The 26,243-nt window shown below is 46.9% G+C and overlaps 1 protein-coding gene across 1 annotated transcript in view; it reads right to left on the bottom strand.

Moving 5' to 3' along the window:
• The window catches only part of PRKN (parkin RBR E3 ubiquitin protein ligase), a 1,106,313-nt gene that overhangs the window by 431,872 nt on the left and 648,198 nt on the right, over positions 1-26,243 (bottom strand). The window contains exon 6 of the mRNA XM_056126437.1: positions 16,243-16,358. Coding sequence (XP_055982412.1) covers positions 16,243-16,358 — 116 coding nt within the window. The remainder of the gene's footprint in view (positions 1-16,242; positions 16,359-26,243) is intronic.

Raw genomic sequence — 26,243 nt, 5'->3', positions numbered from 1 at the left:
GTGGGGATCATTCCATTATCTAGCCCAATACCAAGCCTTTATAAAAAAAATGAAGTCACAATGCCGTAAGTTCGAGAAGAAGCTTGAAGAGGGCAAGGTCAGAGGACAATTGCTCATTATATAGGAGCATCACAGAAGTGTTGGCATATTTTGACATCCTTCTAAGAAGTAGGAGACGCTATTGAAGGATTCAGTGGGTGGGCTCTCAGGATGCCGGTTTTCCTGCGGTGATTTACAGGCCCCTGACACAAAGAACTTTTCTCATCCAATCCAATTTCCACAAGGTTATGTAGGTGAAGAACCTGCCTCTAATTACCAAAGCTCATTTTACATAAAAGAAGTCTCGCATAAACCTAACATACAGTGGGTTTCCTAGGAACACAATTGTTGTATGAAGAATGAAAAGGGTGGAGGTACTCTGCTTTGTTTGTAGCTTGACTAAGAAACCTTCACCTTTTTTGAAATCAAGTCACTCGGGTAATTTGCTAATGAGTGACAAATATAAAAAGAGTTATTTAAGTTCAAAGATGATACCATACATATATATATATACAAGCATCTGAAAAATTTGTTCCTAGGCATTCCTATTATTAAATATGTTATTTAAAATAATTAACATTCTTTTGTGTGACTTGACAAAAGGCCCCTGAATTACTCATGTCTGAGTATTTCAATATTTATGTGCTATTGTGTTAATAAATTCTTATTAATTTTTCTCTTGTTACTTTCTGTCTTAAGTCAGGACCCCATGGAGAGAGCCTAGAAGAGTAGAGAGACTCTATTTTTCCTCCTTCAAACAAGGTAAATTGGTATTCTTTAATCTCTTTACATCTCAGAACAGAACCACACCTGTTGGGCATACCAGTCCGTGGACAGGCAGGAATAACAAAAGGGGGCAGACCAGTTGTTTTCACCTCTATGCATCTGCAAACCAGCACTGGTTTATGTCCTGGTGACTGAAGACCACCAGCATAAGCTACTTTATCAGAGTCATACAAATTTTTGTACATTATATTCAAAATCAATTAGCAGTCTTTAAGTATTCAACTAAAGGAGTGTCCTCTAAATCTTCAGCTCATTAGAAGTTTCAAGCAAACAAAAATCACCAAGCACAATTTTCAAGAACCTGACATTAATTCCTACAAAAATGAAGGAGAAAAAGAATCAGCTAGTGATAAGAATTCAAAATATGGGCATTTTTTCTGAAGTCCATAATTTTGAAATATTTCAATTTGTGAGAAGAATCTTTTGAGGTGATTCCTATTTTTAATTAGAGTTATTTACAATCTTACCATAGAAAAATGGAATCAAGAAGACTTATACATTTTCTAAATGTAAATGTGGTAGAACATTGAAAGGACATATAAATAAAATTGTTACTTGACCAGCTCTATTTTGTAAAAGTGTCTGTCAAAGAAATGTTTTCTGAATCCATAGACGGTATTTGAGACAATATTTTTGTCAGAACTATTTGCGCACTTTAATTTAAACCAAAATTAGAATTGAGAATGCTTTCTAACAGAAACTTCTCTGAGCTTACTAGCAGTAAAGGGCGAATTCTCCATGACAAATATTGTGACTGTACTATAGAGAAATACCAGTTGGAGGTGTGTGAAGAATTTGGAATGCTTTAGTCACACTATAACTCTGAAAAAGATTGCTGGCAACTACAATTTTTTTTTAAATTGAAAAAAAAGCCCCATTGTGATAAAAACATCAAGAGTATAAAGTTGGAGGTAGATATAGCTAATAAACGATTAAAGATGATCAATAATGATAAGTTTACTGATTACTAATAATGCATATACTGTGTCTGATAATATACACAATATAAATGAGCTTTTTGGAAAATTCCTTTTTACACTTATATACTATACTTAGAATTTATTTCATTTTCATTTTGGTTTTGGGGCCATATCTGGCAATTTTCAGGGCTTACTCCAGGCTCAGGGCTCAGAAATTGAACCTGGGTAGGCTGCTTGCAATGCAAGTGCTTACCCCCTGTATTAGCTCTCTGATTCCTGAATTTTACTTGTTTTAATTGTTTTTGACTATTCATAGGCCCACCAATAGGTTAAGAGTAATTTGTTACCCGTAAAAATGTTTTAAGGAGTTACATGATTTTACTTGTTCAAAATGTTTCCTTTGGCTCTTAAGTATATTCTGGGCACCCTAGCCAGAAGTGACACCTATGTTGTCCAATAAATGCTAAGAACACTCAGGGTTTCCTGCCCGTGCTATTCCCACCTGCTTTCCAGTCAGGGGTAAGTCAGTCAAGTGTTTCTGTTTTCTTTTTTTTCAATTTTATTGAATCACCATGAGAAAGTTATAAGATTTCATGTTTGGGTTACAATCACACAATGATCAATCACCCATCCCTCCACCAGTGCACATTCCCCACCACCAATCTGTCCAGTTTATCCCCCCCAACCCCCCCCACACACACACCTCCATGGCAGACAATATTCCCCATATTCTCTACTTTTGGGCATTTTGGTTTGCAATACAGACACTGAGAGCTCATTATGTTTGGTCCATTATCTACTTTCAGCACACATCTCCCATCCCGACTGATTCCTCCAGTCATCATTTTCTTAGTGATCCCTTCTCTATTCCAGCTGCCTTCTCCCCTCTGCTCATGAGACAGGCTTCAAGCTATGGGGCAATGCTCCTGGCCCTTGTATCTACTGTCCTTGGGTGTCAGCATCATGTTATGTTATTCTATAATCCACAAATGAGTGCAGTCCTTCTGTGTCTGTCCCTCTCTTTCTGACTCATTTCACTTAGCATGATGCTCTCCATGTCTATCCACTTATAAGCAAATTTCATGACTTTATCTCTCCTAACAGCTGCATAGTATTCCACTGTGTAGATGTAAGTGGAAGCAAAGATAAACAAACGGGACTACATCAAACTAAGAAGCTTCCGTACTTCAAAAGAAACAGTGACCAAAACACAGAAAGAGCCCACAGAATGCAAAAGAATATTTAACCAGAACCGATCTGATAAGGGATTAAAATCCAAGATATAGTAGAATTGTACAAGAAAAAACCCTCCAGCTCCATGAAAAAATGGGGAGAAGAAATGAACAGAAGTTTCCTCAAAAAAGAAATACAAATGGCCAAAAGGCACATGAAAAAAATGCTCCACATCGTTTGCCATCAGGGAGATGCAAATCAAAACAACAATGAGATATCATCTCACACCACAGAGACTGGCACACATTCAAAAGAACAAAACCAACCAGTGCTGGCGTGGACGTGGGGAAAAAGGGACTCTCTTTCACTGTTGGTGGGAATGCTGACTGGTCCAGCCTTTCTGGAAAACAATATGAGTAGTCCTTCAATCTAGAAATTGAGCTTCCATATGACCCCTCAATGCAACTTCTGGGAATATACCCCGAGGATGCAAAAAGTACAGTAGAAATGACATCTATACCTATATGTTCATTGCAGCACTGTTCACAGCAGCCAATACTTGGAAACAACCCAAGTGCCCTACACTGATTAAAGTCAAGTGTTTCAAAAGTATTTAGAGTCAGGGGTCGGGAAAGGTGCTGATTACCATGAAGATCCAAGTACCGCAGAAGGAGAGGGGCTGGAGCTCTGGAGAAGGGGCAGTCAGAGCGTCACCACCAGGTGGGCAGGTAAGTGAGTGGAATCCATCCTTCTGATCACCCAGGGGTAGTTTATTGCAAACTCCTCCAAATCTCTCAGCGATGTACCTCTGGCTCACTCTGCACATTCGGCCATCCTGAATCACACTGCTGTGAATTTCCCCTACCTGCCTTTTTGTGACTCTGTGTGTGTGTGTGTGTGTGTGTGTGTGTGTGTGTGTGTGTTTCATGGGTCCTGGAAGTGAATTCCTGGGTCATAAAGCCAATATTCCTCCACTACGCAAAGGCCGGAAGCTCAGAACTGTAGTTCAGATCTGGGAGAATCAGCTGTTCAGGTCCTTCACCCGAACCTGGGTTGCCAGTCCCGAGTTTCAGGGCCTTCACTGAGTATGTGATAGTATCATGATGTCATTTTATGGGGTTTGGCTTTGTTCAGGGGGGATTTGGGGTCATAACCAGTTGTCTCAGTTTGCTCCTGGCTCTGTGCTCAGAGATCACTCCTGGCAATGCTTGGGAGAGCCACATTCGAGATTTAATTTGCATTTTCCGCTTTCAACTGTTTTCTTGATCATACAGGTGAAACTTTCCCCCTCTTTTCATTGCCATTTTTCTTGTTATCATTAATGTACAAGAATTTCTTGCACATAACATTCATAACCCCAGGTTGCTCCTGTTAAGGCAGAATTTCCAGGCGGAGGTGGGCCTACTCATTCTTTAATGCTACCTTTAAATATGCTCACATTCGAATCTGGATTGATTCGTCTACCTTGTGCCTTCTAATTAAGTGAAGTTTTGTGTCCTGTTAGGAACTCTTCCTCCACATCGGGGTCATGAGGACATCTAGGATCTTAACATCCAGAAGCTTCGTGTCTCAGTCTTTGCATTTCTCTCTGAAGTCTGCTCAGTGCTGGTTTCCACACAGGGTGGGGGCTCACAGGTCACAACTTACTTCCTGCGGCATAAACCCCCTGTCTGCCCGGGACACTTGACTTGGTCACTGTCCCTTCCTGCTGCTCTGCGGTGTGACCTGACAGTACCATGGCACGTTGCTAAGGACACTTTAACAGGCCCCAAATTCAAACACAGGAATGGCTTATCCATGTGTATCCACAGAGGCCTGATTTGCACGCGAAGGTGGCCAAGAGTCAGAGTGGCCGAGAGGGGTTTGCCCTGCCATCACTTTCCCCATCCCCTGAGCCCTTGCCCCCTGGTCTGGCTGTCCTCCTGTGGATGTGACAGGCAACCCCTCACCAGGCAGGTTCAGCCCAGTGCCCGTGGCTGTCACATCGCTGCCAGGACCTCCCCCCAATGGGGGTCTCTGTATCCCCCCCTCACGGGTCCTCTCTCTGCACGTGACACCCTCCACAGCAATGACATCCATACCACCCGCACTTCTCTGCCCCATCCTGACTTTGACCGCCCCTTACGTCCTCACTCAGGGGCTCTGAGCAGAGCCTCCCTGCCACCCCTCAGGACCCCCACCACACTTCCAGCCTTATTGGCGCAAGTGCCCTGACACCCAGCACCCACCCAGCCCACTTCTCGCCCCAGAGTGAGGGTCTCAGAGGATCTAGATGGAGGCATGGGAAGGCCGTGAGCAGTGGGCCCTTCCTGCTGTACTGCCATGACTGAGGACACACCTACAGAGCATTCTTGGCCTTTCTGTAATGTCATCCTGGCAAGAGGAGCAGACCTCTTCTGAAGAAGTCAACTCAGGAGCAAGAGAGATGGGACAGGGGCTGGGCCACCTGCCTTGCCCTCAGCCAGTCCCGGTGCCATCCCTGGCACTGCATGGTGTGCAGCACTTCTAGGATAAGCCCAGACACAGAGCCAGGAGGAGCGCCCAGCACTGCTGGGTGTGGACCCAATGCCCAAGAAGAGGACATGACACAGAAGTTCAGGTCCCTGTGTCCTGGCAATGACCTGCTCCAAGTGAAGGGCACCATCATTCCTCTGTCTTGCCTGGATTTCCACTGGCATACCCCCCTCAGTTGCCAGCATGGGGCACTGTCCTGGGCTGTCCCAGCATCCCATGAGAGATGCCTGGGACCATTCTGCAAGTCACAGACAGGCTCAATGAACACTTGCTCAATGCACAGATTGACAAGCACTGTGGCTGACAAAGGAGTGTGGAGAAATCCCGGCTGTCCTTATGAAGTGGTTTGGCTCGGGCTGGGGGGCTCTGGTAGGGAGCTGGGGTCTGTGCTCACACTGATGCCTACTGTGGGGATGGCCTTCCAAGGGTATGGAAAACCTATGCCTGGACCTCAAGAACCTTGGAAGACTAGTTGAAGGTGCCTCTGAATTAGGAATCAGGGGCCAGAGCGATACTACAGTGGGTCGGGCGTTTGCCTGCACATGGCCAACCTGGGTTCAATCCCCGGCATCCCATATGGTTCCCTAAGCACCTCCAGGAGTAATTTCTGAGTGTAGAGCCAGGAGTAACCCCTGAGAATCGCTGGGTGTGACCCAAAAAGCAGAAACAAAATATCAGGAGTCTGGTTCTATTGGTTATGATACGAAGTTCCCCAGATTCACACAAAACAAAGGAGCACAGCAGGGCCTGGCCTTCAGCGGGTGTTGGGGTGTGGGCCTGCCACAGATCATCCTTTCTTGTTTGCCAGGAGCTCTGCAAAGGCCCGACACCCTGGAAGGAAGGTGCAGAGATGCTGGTGAGCATTACAGAGGGAACATCACTGCTCTCAAAGTATGTCTCAGTTTAAACTTCCGGAGGTTGCAGGTATGGTCCTAACAGAAGGAACTTCATCCCTTTACCAAGATTAGGGTAAGGGGTTTCCAGTTGGCTCAGTTTCTAATCGGGTGCCACTGGAAACATGAGCACCGGGCAAGGGAGATGCTGCAGGGTTGGCACACACTAGAGCAGGAGGCTGGGCTCCCTCCGGGGACCCGTGCCTGTCCCCTGAGCACTGCTGCAAGCGACACATGGACCGTGAGCAGCCCCACGCACACTGAGAGGTGTGACCCCCAACTAACCCTCCTCCCACTAAGTATCATCCTCAGAGCATCAGATGGGATGGTCCCGCAGCTGAAGATGGCAATGAAACGTTACAGGAAACTGGTTCAGGTTTAAAAACGCGGTACTGGGGCTGGAGTGATAGCACAGCGGGGAGAGCGTTTGCCTTGCACGCAGCCAACCCGGGTTTGATTCTCAGCATCCCATATGGTCCCCTGAGCACCACCAGGAGTAATTCCTGAGTGCAGAGCCAGAAGTAACCCCTGTGCATCGCTGGGTGTGACCCAAAAAGCAAAAAAATAAAAATAAAATAAAAATGCGGTACTTGGCCAAGGATACGGGAAGAGAACTTAAAACCAAATTCAGAAGCTTCATTAGCAAGGAGGCACCGATCGGATTCGAATGCATCTGGCCCGTGGGAGGTCGCCGTGCTCTCCATGGGGGTAAGAGCCCCAGTGTCCGTGGCTGGGGTGTGCCCGTTCATCAACAGCCCCATCTCCCAAGACTCTCGGCCATGGCTACTCAGGCCTCACCTTCTAACCTTTGCTGATCTTGGTGTCTCTGAGTCCACGCAGAGGGAGGGTATTTCTCAACCTCCCCCTCAGAAGAAACACCTGCACAGATCACTAACGCTGTGTTTGCCTAGCATAAAGCACCTGTCTGAGGACGATCTGCTCAGTGTCCCCTAGGCTGGGCTCTCAACAGTGAGGCCCGCTGGACGCTCGAGGAACGTAAACCCAAATGTTCTTAATATTCCCCCTCAGAAAAGAGCTGCTTAGAATCAGCATGGGTCCACTGTGCCAGGCGGACCTTAACATACACAAAATGGGTTTGGGAGGATTTGCAGCGTTATTCTCCCCGTGTTAGCGGGGGGCTGCAGGGACCTGCAATGGCAGATGAGTGGAAAGGGGAGGTGGATGAACTACATGCACACACATGCACACGCATCATAACATCCCCAAGAGAGCACACACACACACACACACACACACACACACACACACACACACACACACACACACACACACACACACGCTGTCCTCCCCAAGTACCGCATGCAGCCGCCTGAGTCTGAAAGCTCCAGGGGTCACCACAGGAGGAATGAAGGTCACTGCCTGACATGAACACTGACACATTTCCCAGTTATCAGTGCTGATGAAACATTTCTTCTCTTTTCCTAAGTGACTGACCCCAAACAATGCAGTGGAGTCACCTATAAGCTCCGATCAGGGTTTGAAATTCGCCTTCCTGCTCCTCCCCCAACCCAGGCTCTCTCAGAGTGCCTTGAAATTCTTCACTGATCTCTGATTAATTCATTGCATTAAACTCAGTTTTGGAAAATTCCATAAAATCGGCAAGAGATTTTTCCCCCTTTTTTTTTGAAAGGAGGGCATTCCAGATGAAAAAGAACACGTGTTCTGTTTGTTACGCTGAGTGGCGCCTATTTATGTGAATTCGAACCAGCCAGCCTTGATTTAAATCTCCTCTTCACGGGGCCTGTGACTCAGGCCTGGACCGTCCCTCCAGAGGACTCAGCTCAGCACAGTGGACAGATCTGGGCAGCCACTCTCTTCGTTCTGCCCTAGGTTCTGCCGGGGCCTCCCTTAAGGCTCCTTTGTTTAAGGCTCCTCTCTGCCTTGTGCCCTGCAAATCTCTCGGGCTTCCCAGAGCCCCTAGCCCTGTGTTAGCTACTGGGGGAAACTGCACAGGCCCACTGTAGGCACTGGCGGCCTTGTGAAATGACCTATGACAAGTTTATAAAGGTCTTTGCCTCCGTTTCTTTAGACTTTCAGAGAAGGCAGCGTCCTACCCTACCCTGCTGAGGTGGGGGTGGGGGTCAGACTCTTCTGGAAGGTTCCCTGCAGTGCATGAAGCCAAGAGGAGGATCCACAGTCCCCCTGAAGAAGTCTCTCTCCCAGTCTTAGAACAAACTTACTGTGTGTGTGTGTGTGTGTGTGTGTGTGTGTGTACATACATGTGTGTGCATGAGGGGGCAGTAGCATACTTCAAGCTAGAAGACATACATGCCTTTGAAGCCTCCTCTTTCATCTTAAAAAGCTGTACGGTATCCCATTCTCCTCTGTCGTGCTCCTGCCTGCTGCCATGTCCGTTTGCTGTTGTGATATACTGCTCTCTGGGATGCCGTGTGACGCAGGTATCACTCCATAAGATTCCCAGCTCACTTATCCAACAGTGTCTCCTGTTGCTGGATCTTACATGGGAAAATGTAGACTCTTTGGGTCTGACAGCAGAAATACAAGCATCTGCATCAGATCGCAAGACCTTTGTTAAAGGTGTCCCCTTCCGAAGAAAGCCCCCCACCCTCTTCCGGAAGAAAGCCTCTTGAAGACTTTTGTCAAGTTCTGCTTGAAATATCTGGAGCCTTGTGAGAGCTGGATGCTCTTCCACTTGATGATGGAATAAAAGTACCGGTTCCTAGCCATACCAGCATGTCAACAGAGAGGGAAGGACAGAGAAAGCGTCTCTGAAACCAGTCCGAAAGTGAACGTGGCTGTAGACCCCACAACACAAGGAAATGCCAAATATAGCCCGAATGAAGATGTGAATAAGTAAAGGGTGCCTAAGACATGACAAATTCCTTCAAGGGCAAAGAAACCACAAGCCCCATTTCTTATGTCTCTGTCACCTAAATGAATGAAAGCGTCCCCAAATACCGTCAAATGAAAGTTAACTCACCCTCCTGCAGGGGCCCCAGGAAGAAGTACATACAAATGGACTTGGAGCTAAATCTTTACTAATCCCCAAACCCAAGTAAATCTTTTAAGTCTATAATCCAAAGCTCCTAGGTTGAATGGATTTTATTTTATGACAAATTGGAGAGGAAGAAAATTATGGAAACCACTTTTACCCAACAATACCCTTAAACACATTCCTGTTTGGAAACTGCGGAAAATTACACAGGAGTAGTGGGACGGCTGCTCGGGGTCACCGTCCCACAGAAAACTGTGCCTTCGCGTGTGTTTCTAGAAGGCTACCCCGGCCTGGCCAGGCTGATGATTCTGCAGTTTGCTGGTGGTGCTGGCATTAATGAGGGGAGGAAAGGCAGAGAGGCACCTACAGCAGTAGGAGAATGAGGGAGGGCCAGGGCTAGGGAGGACTTTTGTGCTCTTGTTAAAACTGTGATTTTTCTGTTCATGCTTTGAAGTTTGCATTTCTCCCCCCAAAGGAATAACTATCAGGCAGGATCCCAGGAGCATCGGAACTGTGCTCCTGGGGTGCCTGCCGTTGGGGTGGGCGCCCTCTGGGAGCGAGTAGGTCTGGTTGCTCGGACCAATCCTCAAGGTCTCCCGCAGCTTAAGATCATAACTCCTAAGTCCAAGATGGTACCTAGGAATGCTTGGAAACTTTCAAGAGCCATTTCTTCTGGAAACACCTAACAAAATGATCAATCATTCTACCTCTATAATGGGACTTTCTGATCCTGGCTCAAATTTTGACTTTGGCTAAAGTTACTGTTATTTGTAAGTTTAAAATCATTAGCTGATAACCTTGAGTCTACAGATAGCAATCCCTACTGGGGCCAAAAAATCTGGAAGGCTGGCCGGACAGAGGTCTTCACAAAACACCTCAGGGAGTTTGGGCTCTCAGATAACTCATGCTCTTGATTCCTTAGGAGAAAGAAAAATCATTTGTGTACGCAGGGAAGTCAAAGGCACAAGTGCACTAAAATGTAACCTTTAACATCTGAAAATAAATACTGCAAGTCTCTTCCATGCGTTCCAACATGTCTCAGCCACAACCTCATCTTCACTGTTGCATCTGTGAGCGGCCATGGTCGGAAGCCAGTGTTTTCTCAAATGGTATCATAGATTTACAGGTCTGAAGAACTGTTCCTGTCTTTCACAGTCCTCTAAAACCAGCGAGAGCCTTCTTTTAGAACACTCGCGTCAATGACTGAATTTGATCAGGATACTCAAGACCTGAGAGATCACACTATTCCCAAAAGTCAGAAATTAGCTTATGGGGCTGGAGTGATAGCACAGCGGTTAGGGCATTTGCCTTGCATGTGGCTGACCTGGGTTTGATTCCCAGCATCCCATATGGTCCCCTGAGCACCGCCAGGAGTAATTTCTGAGTGAAGAGCCAGGAGTAACCCCTGTGCATCACCGGGTGTGGCCCAAAAAGAAACAAAAAACAAAAAACAAACAAACAAACAACAACAAAAAACCCAGAAATTAGCTTAGTGGCATTCACATTCCTTGGGTCTAAATTATTACACATTGTTAGGAATTATTATTGAAGAGACAACAGAGATGTTACTCTCTTTTTATATAAGAGTAAATATTTGTCAAGCACACTAAAAATAAGGTCATTAAATATAGTTCTAGTACTGTACAATCTCTTTCAGAATCTAGAGGCTGAATACATGTTTTCCCAACTCATTCCAAGGCTGGGGATCACCTTGATGCCAAGTTCATCAGAGATAGTGCAAGTATACTAAGACCAATCTCTCTCATGAACCCAGAAAAAAACTCGATGAAATTTTACCAATTGACTCTAACTACAAAAGGAATTGTTCACAGCAACTGGGTGTGATTTATCCCAGATAGGTTAGGGTGATGCAAAACTAAATGTGATACATCACACTGACAGATGAAAAAAGAAAAGTTGTGTGATTATATGAACAGATACAGAAAAATAATTCAATAAAATTGACATTTATGATTTTTTTTTAAAAAGTCAGCAAACTAGGCTAGAAGGGAATTTGCCCCTTTTTATAAACTCTACCCATAGTGCAATGCGGCTGACATCTTTCTTAATGGTGACAGCCCAATAAAGTCAAGTACAGACAAGAGTATCCCCTCTCCTTGTTCCTTTGAACATCCCTATCAAAGAACTTGAAAATGCAATAGACAAAGGAAAGGAAATGAAAGTCAATAGATTGGGATTAAGGACAAGAAACTGTCTTTGTTCATAGATTACATGGAAATCTGTGTAGTAGATTGAGAAGAATCACCACCAACTAAAACCCCTGGAGCCAAGTGTGATCACAGCAGGTTGAAGGGTATAATTTTAACATGCAATTGTAATAAGTGCCACTCTGTGTTCCAACAATGAACGAGGAGATTTTGATACCATATAACTATTTACTATAGTACCCTCCCAAATAAACAACAGGTATAAGTCTAATTTTAAAATATTTAAAATCTTTGCAAATATATACAAAGAAAACAACAAAATGCCGATGAGTGCAGTGACAACTACACAACAATAGAATTCATTTAAGTGGTTAGACAGAGGCTGATATTGTTGGATGCCAATTCTCTGAAACTTGATCTACAGAGTCAAAGTCATTAAAATCAGTATCCCATGAAGTTACACTTTTTGATAAACAAATTTTCAGCTTTACTTGGAGCTGCAAAAGACCCAGAAGAGGTGACACAGGAACGGGGCAAATTAAAGTTGCAGGGCTCATGCCACCTAAATGCAAGATTTACTACAAAGCGACAGTGATCTAAAGAGTGTAGAAATGGCAAAAGTACAGACAAATCGATCATGTAACAGAATAGAGAGCCCAGAAATAGACTCCAATAAATATGCTCGACTAGTCTTAGACAAAGGGACAAGGGCAATATATCAAAGATAGTATTCTCCACCAAGACTACAGCACTGGGGCAATGGGCAGGTATAAGAAAAAATTCATAAGTAAAACTAGATACCAGCCATTTACCTCTTCCCCTAATTCACTACTAAGAAAAAAATGAGTAGAAAGCCATGAGAATATACAGAGAACCTTCAGGTCCATATACTAAGTGCAAGAAGTCGATGTGGAAAGGCTACACATAATTTTATTTCAGCTGCATGATATTCTAGATCAGGCAAACTCTGCAGACAGGAAAAAACCAGCAGTTTCCTGGACTACAGAGTGGAGCATTGAGAATCTTCAGGGCAATGAAAATAGTCTGTATGATATCACAGTGATGGAGATATATGTTTTCAGACATTTGCGCACTCTTATAGAATATACCACACCAAAAGTAAACCACGTGAGATGAAATAGGGAGTTTTGATGGCTATAATGTATTGGGCCATCTTTGAGTTGAGATACAGATACATACCCCGCTGAAGAGTGAGGACTTTCAGCAGGAGGATATGCATGTTTGGAGGATAGAATTTTATGCAAAATCTCTGTAACTTCTTTGGAATTCCCAGGATCTTCTAAAAAAAAAGGAAGTCTTTACATTTTGGGGCAAGGGAGCGGTGTTTGGGCCATCACTGGTGGTGCTCAGGAGCTATTGCAGGCTCTCAGCCGGGCGTGGGGTCTGGTGGTGTGTGGAGGGGGCTCCTATATGGTGCTTGGGGTCCCAACTGGGGTTAGCTGCAAGCAAGTCAAGCACCCTAAGCATTAATGTATCATGTTGGCCCCCAAATTTCAATTTTTTGTAGTCTTAAAAGGGCTGCACAGAAAAATATTTGGATTAAACACTATTTTCTAGTCTTAATCTATTATGTAGTTTTGTTCAATTTAGCTAATGACATACGAAATGATCAATACACATAGGAAAGTAAAATAAATAAACTTAAGATATACAAAGCACCATGCATTTAATTTTCAAATTTATAATTAATAATATCTTTTCATCTACCTTCAGGAGGAAAGATTATGTCAACATCAAAATTCAAGGAATATGTTTACTGTCAAAGGTCAAGAAACTTAAGTTAATAAGGGGAACAGTTATGTCAGGAACAGTGAATGACAAAGTAATTGCTGAGTTTGGGTCTTATTTCCACAATCCTAAAACTTTCTTTCTTAATAGTAAATGCAAATAAACAATTGAAAAATGCTTGAATTCCTCATAAAAATAAAAACACCAAATGATTTCCTCTAGCAAATGGGCAAAGAGTAAAATAATAAACAGCGCTTGAAAGAATCCTCTGAAAAATGGCCCATCACATCTGAAATGGGATACCATGCCTAGAAAGAAATCTGGCAACACACACCAAGCCCTTCTGTATGCCCAATGCCAACGACCTTTCTGACGGCATTTGCAGACTGAAAGCATGAAGCCAAGAGCTTGTGTAAAATGACACAGATGTCAGTCTTGTGCTAATAGCTACACTTACAACATAAGATGTTCAAATCATCGGCAATAAGGAAATGAATAGAGGATCCCCACATGACACAATGCTATTTACTTAAAAAAACACTTGTACTTATGGAACATTTAATAACAGTGAAATCTGATCATGAAGCCATAGTGAATAGGAAAATCCAGATATAAAACTAATATGGTACTATTATACAAACTGTGCATTTGTGCATAACCCCCCCTCACACACATACATGTATATATATATATATATATATATATATATACACACACACACACACACATGTACTACATATCCATGCAGATCTGAGACATGCCCAAGATGCTGGAGAGGTTAAACCCAAAGCATTCTAGACGCAAGGGCAAACACTTTCCATATTTTTGGTAGTTTATTGTAAATGAATTACTTCTAAATTATAAATAATACTTTCATGTGAAAAACACCCCCAATGATCACTAAAGTCCAGTGCAGAAGACTGGGGTGTTCTTGGGGGCCTTTACAGCTTTTTGGGTGGGAGGAGGAAGAGCACTTTCCTGCTGTCTATGGCCCTCAGGCATCCATCCTCTGCCTTCCGGGAAGGTCCTACCTAATCAGGTGGTCGGGGACACACACACACACACACACACACACACACACACACACACACACACACAGACACACACACACAGATGAATCAACCTACCAGGGTAGAGTAGCCTCTATTTAACTTCCCCCGCCCCAGTGTAATGATGGAAAAAATGTGCTTTGCAGCAGACAACGTTATTTGTTAGCAGTGGGAACTGGATCGCTTCCTTCACAGGGTACTGAGGTGTTAGTGTAAAGGTGACAGCTTAGCTGCGGGAAGCATGTGGTGATGCCCAGGAGAGAGTCGTGCCAGCATCATGCTTTTTAATGTCATCTTTAGCAGGGCTGGAGTGACAGCACAGTGGGTAGGGCATTTGCCTTGTACGAGGCCGACCCAGGTTCGATTCCTCCGTCCCGCTCAGAGAGCCCGGCAAGCTACTGATACTATCCCACCTGCATGGCAGAGCCTGGCAAGCTCACCGTGGCATGTTCGATATGCCAAACACAGGAACAACAAGTCTCACAATAGAGGTGTTACTGGTGCCCGCTTGAGCAAATCGATGAACAACGGGAGGACAGTGCTACGGTGCTACAGTGCTGTAGCAGGTTTAACGGAAGGTTTTAATGTCTGGCTGAGGCGCTGGCTTCTCACCTAGAGAAAAGCTGTTCTGGATGTATCTTTTGCCACTCCAGCAAGTGCTCCCAGCTACCGGTGGCCCGCCTCTCGGTGCTGTACACGGCCTGTCCTGGGATTCCAGAGGCAAGGACTATATGTCTGGCATGTGACCACTCACCTGGCACTGGTGGCGGGGGGGTGGCAGGTCTGATGGGTGGGGTGAAGCCGGCAAAGCAGGGACCACCCGTGCCATAGAAGACCGTACTCGGTTTCTAGGCTGCTGCCGGTCAGTCCACTGGCTTAGTTTCGTTAAGGAGAAGCGCCCCATTAGGAGTACCAACACTGACAAGTCACCAAGGCACGGAGTTTAAAGGAGCTGTGAGACCCTCAGAGCAGCCCTGGAGTCCAGAGGGGAGCACGTCAGACACAGCACGGCTCTTTGTGCCCAAAGTCTAGTTCAGGAAAGAAACTCCACTGAGTCTACTCACTCACGTGGCATTTCACCAACACAACTTCCTGCCAGCAGAGCTGCAGCCGGGGCCTCCGGCCCACCCCAGGAACATGAAACAGAACCCCTTTCTTTCCCTCTGCTCGGGTAGAGACATGAGTAGGGAATTCTGCACTAATAAGATAATTCTGTGCCCCTCTCTGCAGGCGATCTGTCCAACATCCTCCACCTTGACCGAATTCCCAAACTACAGTTCACAGCTACTGTTCCCGAACTACAATTCACATGGAAGTTGCTCCCAGGGTATTTCATGGACTCTTTCACCAGGAGTAGGAAGACTTAGGTTCCAAACCAGCTCCAAGCTTTTTTTTTTTTTTTGGTTTGGGGACCGTATGAATGAATGTATGTGGAGCCCCAGCATAAAATCAGAAAAGCACGTGGAACCACTAGAGCATCTGAGAAAGACGCTTAAAACATGAAATGTTATGGGCCGTAAATTCTGTCTTTGATAACAGCATCATGTTTATATTTCATTTGACAACGCATCAGTACCAGCACCCCAGGAACATGAAACAGAACCCCTTTCTTTCCCTCTGCTCAGGTAGATACATGAGTAGGGAATTCTGCGCTCAGTGCCCCACTCTGCAGTTGGTCTGTCCAGCATCCAACATCCAAAGTCTAGTTCAGGAAAGACACTCCACTGAGTCTACTCACTCACGTGGCACTTCACCAACACACCTTCCTGCCAGGTGTGTTGCTTCCCAACACAAACTCAAATCACACCATTTCTAGACCAAAGTCATCTTTCCTCGCCCTTAGGTCCTCGCTAGCTGAACTAAGGACCTGGCCTTCTGAAGAGCGTCATCACATGGAAACTACTCAGCTGGGTGGTCAGCATCCAAATCAAGCAGGAAGCCCGGGGGTCCCGAGACCCCATGCCAGGCCCTTACCTGACGTCGGTGCACGCGATACAGGTGATGGAGCGACTGTTGCTGGTGATCAGGTTCAAGGCCACGGATGTCTCCTTGTCCGAGGTCGGGTGCGCTCCACATTTAAAGAAGAATTCCTGGAAGAAACAGAAGCTCGGTCACAGATGTGGTCTTGGGGTAAGCGTTACTGCTCTGTAAACATTCCGGCGGTGAATGAGCTTGTGGGCTGGAGGAGACATTGGTCCTTACCTCGGCCTTACAAGGCCCCAGCGTCCAGCCTTTGGAGGGACATGAATGTCCACGGGTCAACAACTGCCTTTCTAGAAGGATCCACACACCTGGGTGAGTCGGCTTCTTTCCCCTGAGCCAAGGAGCCAAGGAAGCTCCATGGGGCGTGCTGGGAGGCTAGCGGCAGAGTCACACAGAACAGGAGCCAGCGCCCTCTCACCCACCAGGGAAAGGAACTGCTAAACTAAGGAGTGAGGGCCCAAGGGTGGGGTCGCAGGGGTGGGACTGCAAGGGGCCCAGCACCCCAGGGGTGAGGCCTGAATGTCCCAGCATCCCAAAGGCATTTGTCCTTTGTTCACAGCCCTAAGCAGGTGGCCACAAGAAGCAGTAAGGTGGTGTCACAGGACTCTCACTTCCCCAGGTGACTCTCCAGCCTGAACAGGACCCCTGGTCTCTGCCCCCACCTCTGCAGCACCTCGGCACTTCCTGGGAACTGGGAGCGATGCATTTCCATACTGCAGGAGTGTGCCAGGGCAGAGACGTTCCTCGAGCCTGGTGAGTTGGGCTCTTGGGTTTTGTTTTCTTTGTTTTGTCTTGGGGGCCACATCCGGTGGTGCTCAGGGCTTGCCCCCAGCACTGTGCTCAGGGCTCGCTTCTGGAGGGGCTGTAGGGACCGTGTGGGGGGCGCAGCTCACCCTGTTGTACCCTTTCTCAGCCCCCGTCGTTCCCCCCCCCGCCCCCCCCCCCCCTCCGTCATGCTCGTCCTTGCTGCAGGTGCCTACTAACCCCAGACAGTAGAGGCAGGCTGCCCTCTCCCTTCCGGGGCAGAGGCAAGGCAGGTGGGCAGTGTTCCCTCTAACAAGCAGGGTCCCTGGGGTCTGTGGGGTTGTCTGAGTAGGTCACACGGGTGGGGGACTATTTATTCACTATGGAATTTATTCATTTTTTACTTCCCCTTTTCACTCACTCTTACCAATTTCTTACAAATCCTAAAAGGCAGTTGACTAGCACCGGGACAACACATGAGCCACGCCTGCTGCTGCATTCTGAGTTGGGAGGAAACGCAAGGCCCTAAGGATGAGGGGAAGCTGGCCGGGGGTCCTCCGTCCACAGCAGCAACCTCATGCTCCTAACACAGAGTCCTGCAGTGTCGTTCGTCCCAGACAGTCGAGCTGGCGGGACCCCTGAGCAGGTGGGTCAGACCCAGAAACCTGCAGGGAATCGTGACTCTCCCTTAGCTTGCAGGAGAGAGGAGGCAGCCCCGTGCTGACTACCTGTCTCATCTTCGCTCCAAAAGTCAGATAATACGCCCGGGTCCCTCTGTCCAGGGGTGGGAGTGTCTGCAGGAGGTCGGGCGAGTGAGTCCAGAAACTCAGAAAGTCCCAGCAAGGCACGTTGCGGAGACACAACTGCAATATACACGGCCAACTGTTTGAGAGTCCAACTGTTTGGAGGACTTGGGCTTCCTCGGCCTCTGTGTGCCAGGGGAGATGCTTGCGTGGGGCCGGCGAGGGGGAGAGCGGATACTGAGTGTCTGGGGGCTGAGGGGCTCCAGGACAAGACCTGAGGCTGTGCTGCAGTGACACGGTCTGACTCCCCCCCCCCCCCCCCCCCCCCCAAGGAACTCACTTGCAGATGAGTTTCCACAAGACGTCCTGGAGGGATGCCCATGTACCCTGTGGGGAAGCCTGTTGAAAGACTCGCCACCTGCCCCTCACATCGGCGAGTGAAGAGGACCAGGGGCTGGCCAGACATACCCCATTTCCACCAGGGCCTCTGTTCCCAAGAGCTGTTGACAGCCCATAATCACTCTCAGGATGCCTCACACACCCCCAACTCAGTCCACACTGAGTGCAGGGGCTCCCTCCCACAGTGCTCCCGGGGCTAGCGCCCCAGGCATGGACAGCTACAGACTCTGCTAAAGCACCTGTAGGTGCCACCAAATGATATCTGTGCACACCAAATGATATGTGTTCACACAATAGCAGGGTAGGGAAACAGCCCAAAGGTCCAACTACAGAGGAGGGCATCAGAGGCGATGGGATATACACAGTGGGATACTATGCAGCCCTAAGAGGTGGTGGAATACACACACAGTGGCATACTATGCAGCCCTGAGAGACAGTGGCATATACACACAGTGGGATACTATGCAACCATAAGAGGTGGTAGAATATAAACACAATGAATACATGGAATATACACACAGTGGGATATTACGCAGCCGTAAGAAAGGATGGAATCATGGGATTTGCTGCTACATTTATGGAACCGAGGGAACGTGCTGAGTGCAGTCAGCCAGGGGCAAGGGACACACAGGATGGCCTCTCGTGTGGGGTACAGAGAAACAGTGAGAGCCACAGGAGACCAAAGGGAACAGGCTGGAGAGCCGGTCCTCGGAACTGCATCTGCCTGAGGCTGGGCTGGGGGCTAGGGGAGGAGGTGGGCAGTCAGGTGGAGGGCCACAGAGGGCTGGGGATGGGAGTGGGCAGCCAGGGGGAGGGCTGGGACCATGTCTGCATGAAGCTCTCACTGGCAGCGCTGTAGACCACAGTACTTCCACTTTAAAAACGGGAAAAATTAAGTGGTCAAACAGTCTAGTTTTTGTTTGTTTGGGGGCCACACTCAGCTGTGCCCAAGGATCACTCCTGGCATCTTTCAGGGGCCCTACGGGGTGCCATGGCATTGGGGCTTTGATATAACACAACTCTTATTTCATCTTAAAAGCATTTTGGTTTTCTAAAGTTAAATTTAAATGCCAATTATGAAATGAGGGTGCTCCAGTTTACCCCAGTTCTAAAAATCTGAAGGCTCTGAATATGCAAAGTTTTTTTTTTAATTTCTTTCACACACACAGTTTGACTCCAGATTTTACATATGGCAGAACTAGGCTTGGGCTGGCATGGCATTTTATTTATAATTCAAAAAAAATTTTTTAAAACATTTTTTTCAACGAAGACGCCGTGATTCACAAAGTTGTCCATGGCTGCGTTTCGGGCTGACAATGTTCTAGCAATAGTGCCACCACCTGTGTCGCTTCTCTCCCTCCGTGTCCCCAACCCCCGCCCCCCGACAGCGCGTTTTTCAGCTGTCTGCTGTGGTCGGGGTCTCCTGCCTTCACTGCTGTTGGCGCTGGGGTGGATATTCAGCTCTACCACGCCTCTCCGCCACCCAAGACCCCGAGGCCCTGCCCCTGCCCCCCATTATGACCCCTCAGCGTCTTCTTCCTACCCACCCTCTGTTTGTTCCCTCCCTGTCCTTCTCCTCATCTATAACTCCTGTCTGTCTAACACTGCCATCGGCGTTTCTTGCCATCTGGCGCCCACATCAGCAGTGCCCGCTGCGTCCGATGGTGTTGAACTGAAGTGTAAAGTGGGGTGTTGGCAACAGTGACCACTTCTGTTGGGACAGTCTCAGGGGACACCCAACTGTGAGACCCTGATGGTTCTCGGCTACGTCAATGCATCAAGTTACTACGCTTCTCCAAATTCTCACTGCAAAACTACCTTTTGGAGAAAAAAAATGATATTACTTTTTCCGCCAATATTTACATCCTCCGTGAGTTCCTAATGCTCAAGCAAAGTTCATCCCCAGCTCCCACATTCAAACCACCGGCATTCCCAGGGTCCTTTACTCTCCCTGGGCACCCGGAACAAGAGGCTCCGGGGAACACTGCTCCCCCACGCCTGTGACTGTGTGAGACAGTCTGGGGATCAGGCCGCTGCTCAGGTGGGAAGAGGTGTGGGGAATCCGGGAGGGAGCTCTGGCCCTGGATTCAGCCATACCTGCGCCCCAGGGAATAGTTTGCCTTATCTCCCAATACTTTGTTTGTTTATTTATTTTCAACAAGCATGCTCGTTTCTCCTTTCTCAGCCCTTGATGAGGGGCTAAGAATACAAAGGTAAGCCAAATCCCCGCGCAAGTCTCTCTTCCTGGAGAAAAGACTTCACTGAACATGTGTACCAAAAAAAGCACATTGCAAGCCTTCCAGACTCCCCAATGAGAAACCGGGAGCTGGCAGGGAATCGACCTGCAGCTCGTGGGGGGTATGAGAAAGCTTCATTTCCAGTGCAGTGTCTGACCTGCACTCGAAAGAAAATGAGTCCTGGGGCTGGAGCAATAGCACAGTGGGTAGGGTGTTTGCCTTGCACGCGGCCGACCCTGGTTCGATTCTCAGCATCCCATATGGTCCCTTGAGCACTGCCAGGAGTAACTCCTAGGTAAAGAGCTAGGAGTAACCCCTGTGCATTTTCAGGTATGATGCAAATAAATAAATAAATAAATAAATAAAAGAAGTGGTTGGGGGTTGGAGTGATAGCATAGCAGGTAGGGCGTTTGCCTTGCACGCGGCCAATCCAGGTTCAATTCCCAGCATCCCATATGGTCCCCTGAGCACCGCCAGGAGTAATTCCTGAGTGCATGAGCCGGGAGTAAGCCCTGGGCATCACCGGGTATGACCCAAAAAGCCAAAAAAGAAAAACAAAGAAAATGAGTCCAGCAGTGGACAGAGGCAGAGCTGGGGCAGCGGGTGGGCAAAGTGCAAGCAGGTGGGGACTCAGGGGGCTCAGGGAGGAGGAACGGGAAACCCGGTTCCACGCTCCAGCTAGGTGCCTCTCACAGGGGTGAAGAGGGACAGCCCAGATCCAGTGTCAGCCCCGATAATCCCTGTCTGCAAACCGTGCGTGGCTGTTTGCTTGGCGGTACATGGAAATTCCCATGTGTCCTTCCCACCAGAGAAGAGGGACTTTCTCTTGGGTTCTCGGGGGTTGTGGCCTGGATTCAGGTCCCTGGAGCCGTTTCCAAGCGGACACTCGGTGTGATGCCCTGGGATCTTCTTGGACACACAGGTCAACGAGGCCTGGGAGCACTGCCTGGAATGGAGAGGCTGCCAATGCTCCTCTAAGCCTGGGCCCCGAGGGTCAGCAGAGAGGGGAAAGTGCTCCCTGGGCGAGGTGCCCAGGAAACCCTGGTTTCCTGGAGAACGGCAGATGACTCATTGCACATCTGGCTGGTCCATCACACTGGAGGGGGTCCCACTTCCCGCTGTCTCTGTGGGACGTCTCGACCCACCCAGAGTCCACTTGCCCGAGAGCCCACCTGTCCGCATGTCCATCCCTCCCAGCAGAGGCAGCTGCTGCTGGCCCCCAGAGGGGAGCCCCGAGCCCCAGGCCAACAGCTCTGCCATCCTCTGACTCCGTGCTTAGGCTTGACCCTTGCTATCCGCTGGCTCCGTGCTTAGGCTTGGCCCTGCGCTTCTTCTCGGGGGAAATGAAGATGTAGAAGTGCTTTGTGGCTCCCCCAGTGCCGCCTTTTGTAGCCTCCAGGAGATGGCACATCAACGTCTCCAGGCTGGTACAAACTGCAAAAACAAAGCCCCGGACAGCAAAACCCCCAAATCAGACAACAGCATCGGAGGCTGCTGGGGGGTTAGGGCGACTCCCTGTCCGTCCGCGAGGTAGCGGCTCCTGCTGGGCCCAGGCCGTGGCTGTTGTGCCATGTTCAATTCAAAACGTGCAGACATACATTCAGCTCAACAATGGCGGGGAAGATAAATCCAGACAGAACCCTGTTGTCTTTTTCCTGACGGCGCAGTCCCTGCTCACCCCCAGAGCCAGGGCAAGGACCGCACCCCCAGCTGAGTGGGATCCCGCAGCTTCCCAGCCTCCTCTGCCCTTGGCCTGCAGTGAGGACCCTGCCCCTGTCTCCTGGCAGGACTGTGCCTGCCAGCGTCTCTGACTCCGGGCACTGAGCAGGGCGTGCTCCCCTGGTCTCTGTTCCTGTTCTGCTCCTGGGGCTGTGTCACACGCAGCTTCACCTGCTGGTCTGGGCAGGTGCAGAGAGCAGGAGAAACGCTCCTGGGGGCCGCACTACCTCACAGGGTGAGGGCACAGCCTGGTTTGGGGAAAGAGAAACCAAACAATACCTATATCCTTGCTCTGAAACATTTAGAAATCACTCGAGACTTGAAATCTAAATTTTCAACCTGCAAAAGTCTTTGTTTCTTTAGCAAACAGAAAGTACAGTTGCTTTTTTCACCCTGTTTTCTTTATTGTCATCAGCCCACACTGCCATAAACACTCCACTCAAGACGAAACGGGGGGCAAGCGAGTGCATCAGAGCCTTTAACGCTCCTCTCATTCTCTAGATTTATTTTATTTTCTCTTTAGAAAGGGGGGGAAAAAAAGAGTAGAATACATACATTTGCCTGTGAGCAAAAGCTAGCCAGGAGACAACCAAGATGAACAAAGGGAGGAAAGAAATGCTACCCAGAGAGCTTTTGTTATCAGACTGTTTTGGAGCAGTTTTATATTCATGGGCAAAAAGAGTTGCAGAAACATTTTTCATCTACCGTCTATGCACACGCATGCAACTGCCTCCCATTATTACGCCCCTGCCCTCCGCAGTGGTAAGTACGCTCATTACTATCATTCCAAGTGATGGTGGAATCACATAAGGATTCACAAGTGGTGATGGACACAAGTTTGGACAAACGTATAACGTAACCATCAATAGAGCATCATACAGCTTCGCTGGTCCAAAAATCCTCTATTCTCTGACTCACCCCCAGTCCTAAAGTCCATTGCACACGCTCTCTCCTTTTCACCCTCTTAACTCTCTTCATAGTTGAACTGGAGAGGCAGCACGGAGGTTAAGGGTCTTCCCTGGCATGCAGCCGACTCTCATTCCATCCCCAGCACACCAGGAGTGGTTTCCGAAAGCAGAGCTGGGAGTAAGCCCTGCCTTCTTATAATCTTTGCTATGACCCCCAATCCAAAACCAACAAACCACCCCCAAAATTGTCTCTATAGCTTGGCCCCTTTTGCTGGAGAAATGATAGGGCCACACAGTTGGCGTTACCCGGTGGGCTTCTCAGGTTTCTTCCACTCAGTAATGAGGATCCTCGATGTCTTCTCATGGCTTGGTAGCTCACTTCTTAGCACTTGACTGATTCTCCACTCTCTGGACCCACTGAGGTTGATTTCTCTACTCAATTAATGATGGGAATCTTGGTTGCTTCCGAACATTGGCAATTACGAGTGAGGCTTTTATTCACATTCACATTGAGATCCGTACATGGACATAAGTTTTCAGTTCCTTTAGATAAACACTGAGGAACACAGCATTTGGATCGTAGGGTGAGAGTATTTAAGTTTGGTAAAAAACCGCCAATTTATATTTTCCAGCATGGATCTACTGTGTGGCTTTCCTGAAAGCAATGATTGCTTTTCCGTTGCTCCATGTTTGTGCCAACATTCGACGTTATCAGTGTTCGGTCATTCTAAAAGGTCTGCAGTAGTATGTTATTTTAATCTGCATTCCTGCTATGATGGGTGATGTGGAACATCTTTTCAGGTGCTACCTTATCATCTTTGCTGAGGTATCTGTTAAATTGCTTGATTCACTTACCAATCAGACTGTTTTCTTTGTAAAAATTTTAAAACTTTCACATTTCATACAAAAATCTTTCATTAGATTTTTTTGCTGTTTTCCTGCCTTCTTAAAATATTGAATTTTTTTTTTGCAGAGCAAAGGGTTTTTATTTAAATTAAATATAGTTTGTCAATTTTTATTAATTTCTTTTTCTATATTCTAGGCTATGGTTTTATTTTATTTTTGCAATTAAACCTAGACCCTCTCACACAGAAAGCAGTGCCCTACCACAGTTATAGTCCTGATAGTACCAATAGTTAATTTTATGACTGAACTGTAATAAAATCCTAATTTAGGTTTATTTACTTAAAGACTATTATGTCACCACTTTTGTAGATATCTTATTATTACTGTTGGCTCAGTAAAGTGGGGAACTAGGGAGACAGACTTGAGAAAAGAGTGTTTCCACCTCTCTACTTGATTTGCCTTAGCTACCAGAGCTCAGAAATGCCTGATGTGGGTCAGGACTGATAAAGTCCACCCTGGGCATGAATGCCCAGTCCCACCAGCCCCACAGGCAGCCATCAAGCTGTGCCTGGAGCCCACCTGGGCTGCATGACAGAGGAGGTAATCCCGCAACATGATTACTCCAGAGCCGAGGACTCAGTCTGGAGTGAGGAATTGCCCTTTGCAGGAAAGCAAAGTCCACCCTAACCTCGACACGGGTGTTCTGGATTTACTGCCTTAACTCACAGAAAAGAATCTAGGGAGGAGGTGAAATAGTGAACCACGATAGTTTTTCCTGAACAGGACTTGCTTTGCAAGATGTTAAAGGAGAGAAAGAAAGGAACTATGTGTCCAAGAAAGAAAACAGCTTCTGCAGGTGGAAATAAGTGAGCATAGAAATGGAGAGACAAGCAAGTGAGATCCATGTTTGGGGGAGAACACAGGCGTGAAGAGCAAGGCACTTGTCAAGTTTTAGAAGCATTTTATCTTGATGCTTCATGTGTAAAAAGTCGTTCCACACCCGGAATCGTCAGACTTTCCTCCTATGTCAACCTTGAGGAGTTTCATAGCTTTATCAAATGTAAGTCTACGATGCATTTTTGGTCAATTTTTGTTAAAGGTGAAACTATGTGCGAGTTTCATTTCCTGGGTATTTTCCAATGCCATCGGTGAAAAGACTTTTTATGCCATTCAACGGCCTCTGCTCCTTTGTCAAGTTCAGGTAACTGTATTACTGGGCTCTCTGTTCAGTTCAAAAAGCTTGACCTGTCTTTTCTTTCATAGGTACAGCACTCTGTGAATTATTATGACTTTATAATAAACTTAAAGTCTGGAAGAATCCATTGAGCAACTCTGTTCTTCTCTTTCAATACTGTGTTGGTCATTCTAAGACATTTGACTCTTCATGTAAACTATAGAATCAGCTTGCCAACAATCATCAATTACTTTCTTGGAGTTTGATTATAATTGCATCAAATCTACAGGTCAAGTTGGGAAGAGCTGAAGTCCTGATAGTATTGAATCTATCTATTCACGAACATAACTATATTACCATTTAATTAGTATTGCTTTAATTTCCACATATCAGAGACTTATACTTTTCTTCATATTGGACTTGTGCATATCTTGTTAGATTTATAACTGTGTTTCATTTGAGGGGGTGCTAAATGATATTAGTTTTTAATTTTAAATTCCACTTGTTCATTGTGGTATCTGGGGAAATAATTGACATTTACATAGTAAAAGTATATTCTGAAACCTTGATAGAATCATATTAATTTCAGGATTATTTTTAAATTTTGCCTATTCTTTTGATTTTTTTGCATAGGTAATAGTTTTATTTGCAAACAAATAGCTTCATTTATTCATTTGTAATCATAACATTATTTCATTCTCCTATCTTACTGTATTAGCAAACTCTTCCAGATGACATCAGAAGACTGATGGTGAAATATGAAAGCTAGTCTTGGGGACAGAGAAATACTCATTAGGCTTTGCCTGCAGAAGGCGTGAGTTCAACCCATGACACTATTTTGGGGTCCCAGGCAACAGGATGCGAATAGCCCCCAAGAACTGTTGGATAAGGCCCAGATAAATCCTTATCCCCCCATTCCCCACTGAGACACACACACAAACACACACACATACACACACACATACACACATAAAAGGTAATAAAAGGTAAAGGCCCTCCCGTTGATCGTCCATTTGCTCGAGCGGGCCCAGTAATGTCTCCATTGGAGACTTTGTTGTTACTGTGTTTGGCATATTGAATACTCTCGGTAGCTTGTCGGGCTCTCCGAGAGGGGCAGAGGAATTGAACTTGGGTCGGCCATGTTGGCCACTTGTTAGGTGAACGCCCTACCCGCTGTGCTATCGCTCCAACCCAACATACACACATACACAGAGAAAAAGGA

This window comes from Sorex fumeus, unplaced genomic scaffold, assembly GCF_029834395.1.
Source record: "Sorex fumeus unplaced genomic scaffold, SorFum_2.1 ptg000061l, whole genome shotgun sequence".
Classification (NCBI taxonomy): domain Eukaryota; kingdom Metazoa; phylum Chordata; class Mammalia; order Eulipotyphla; family Soricidae; genus Sorex; species Sorex fumeus.
This window is presented reverse-complemented; position numbering and strand designations above follow the sequence as displayed.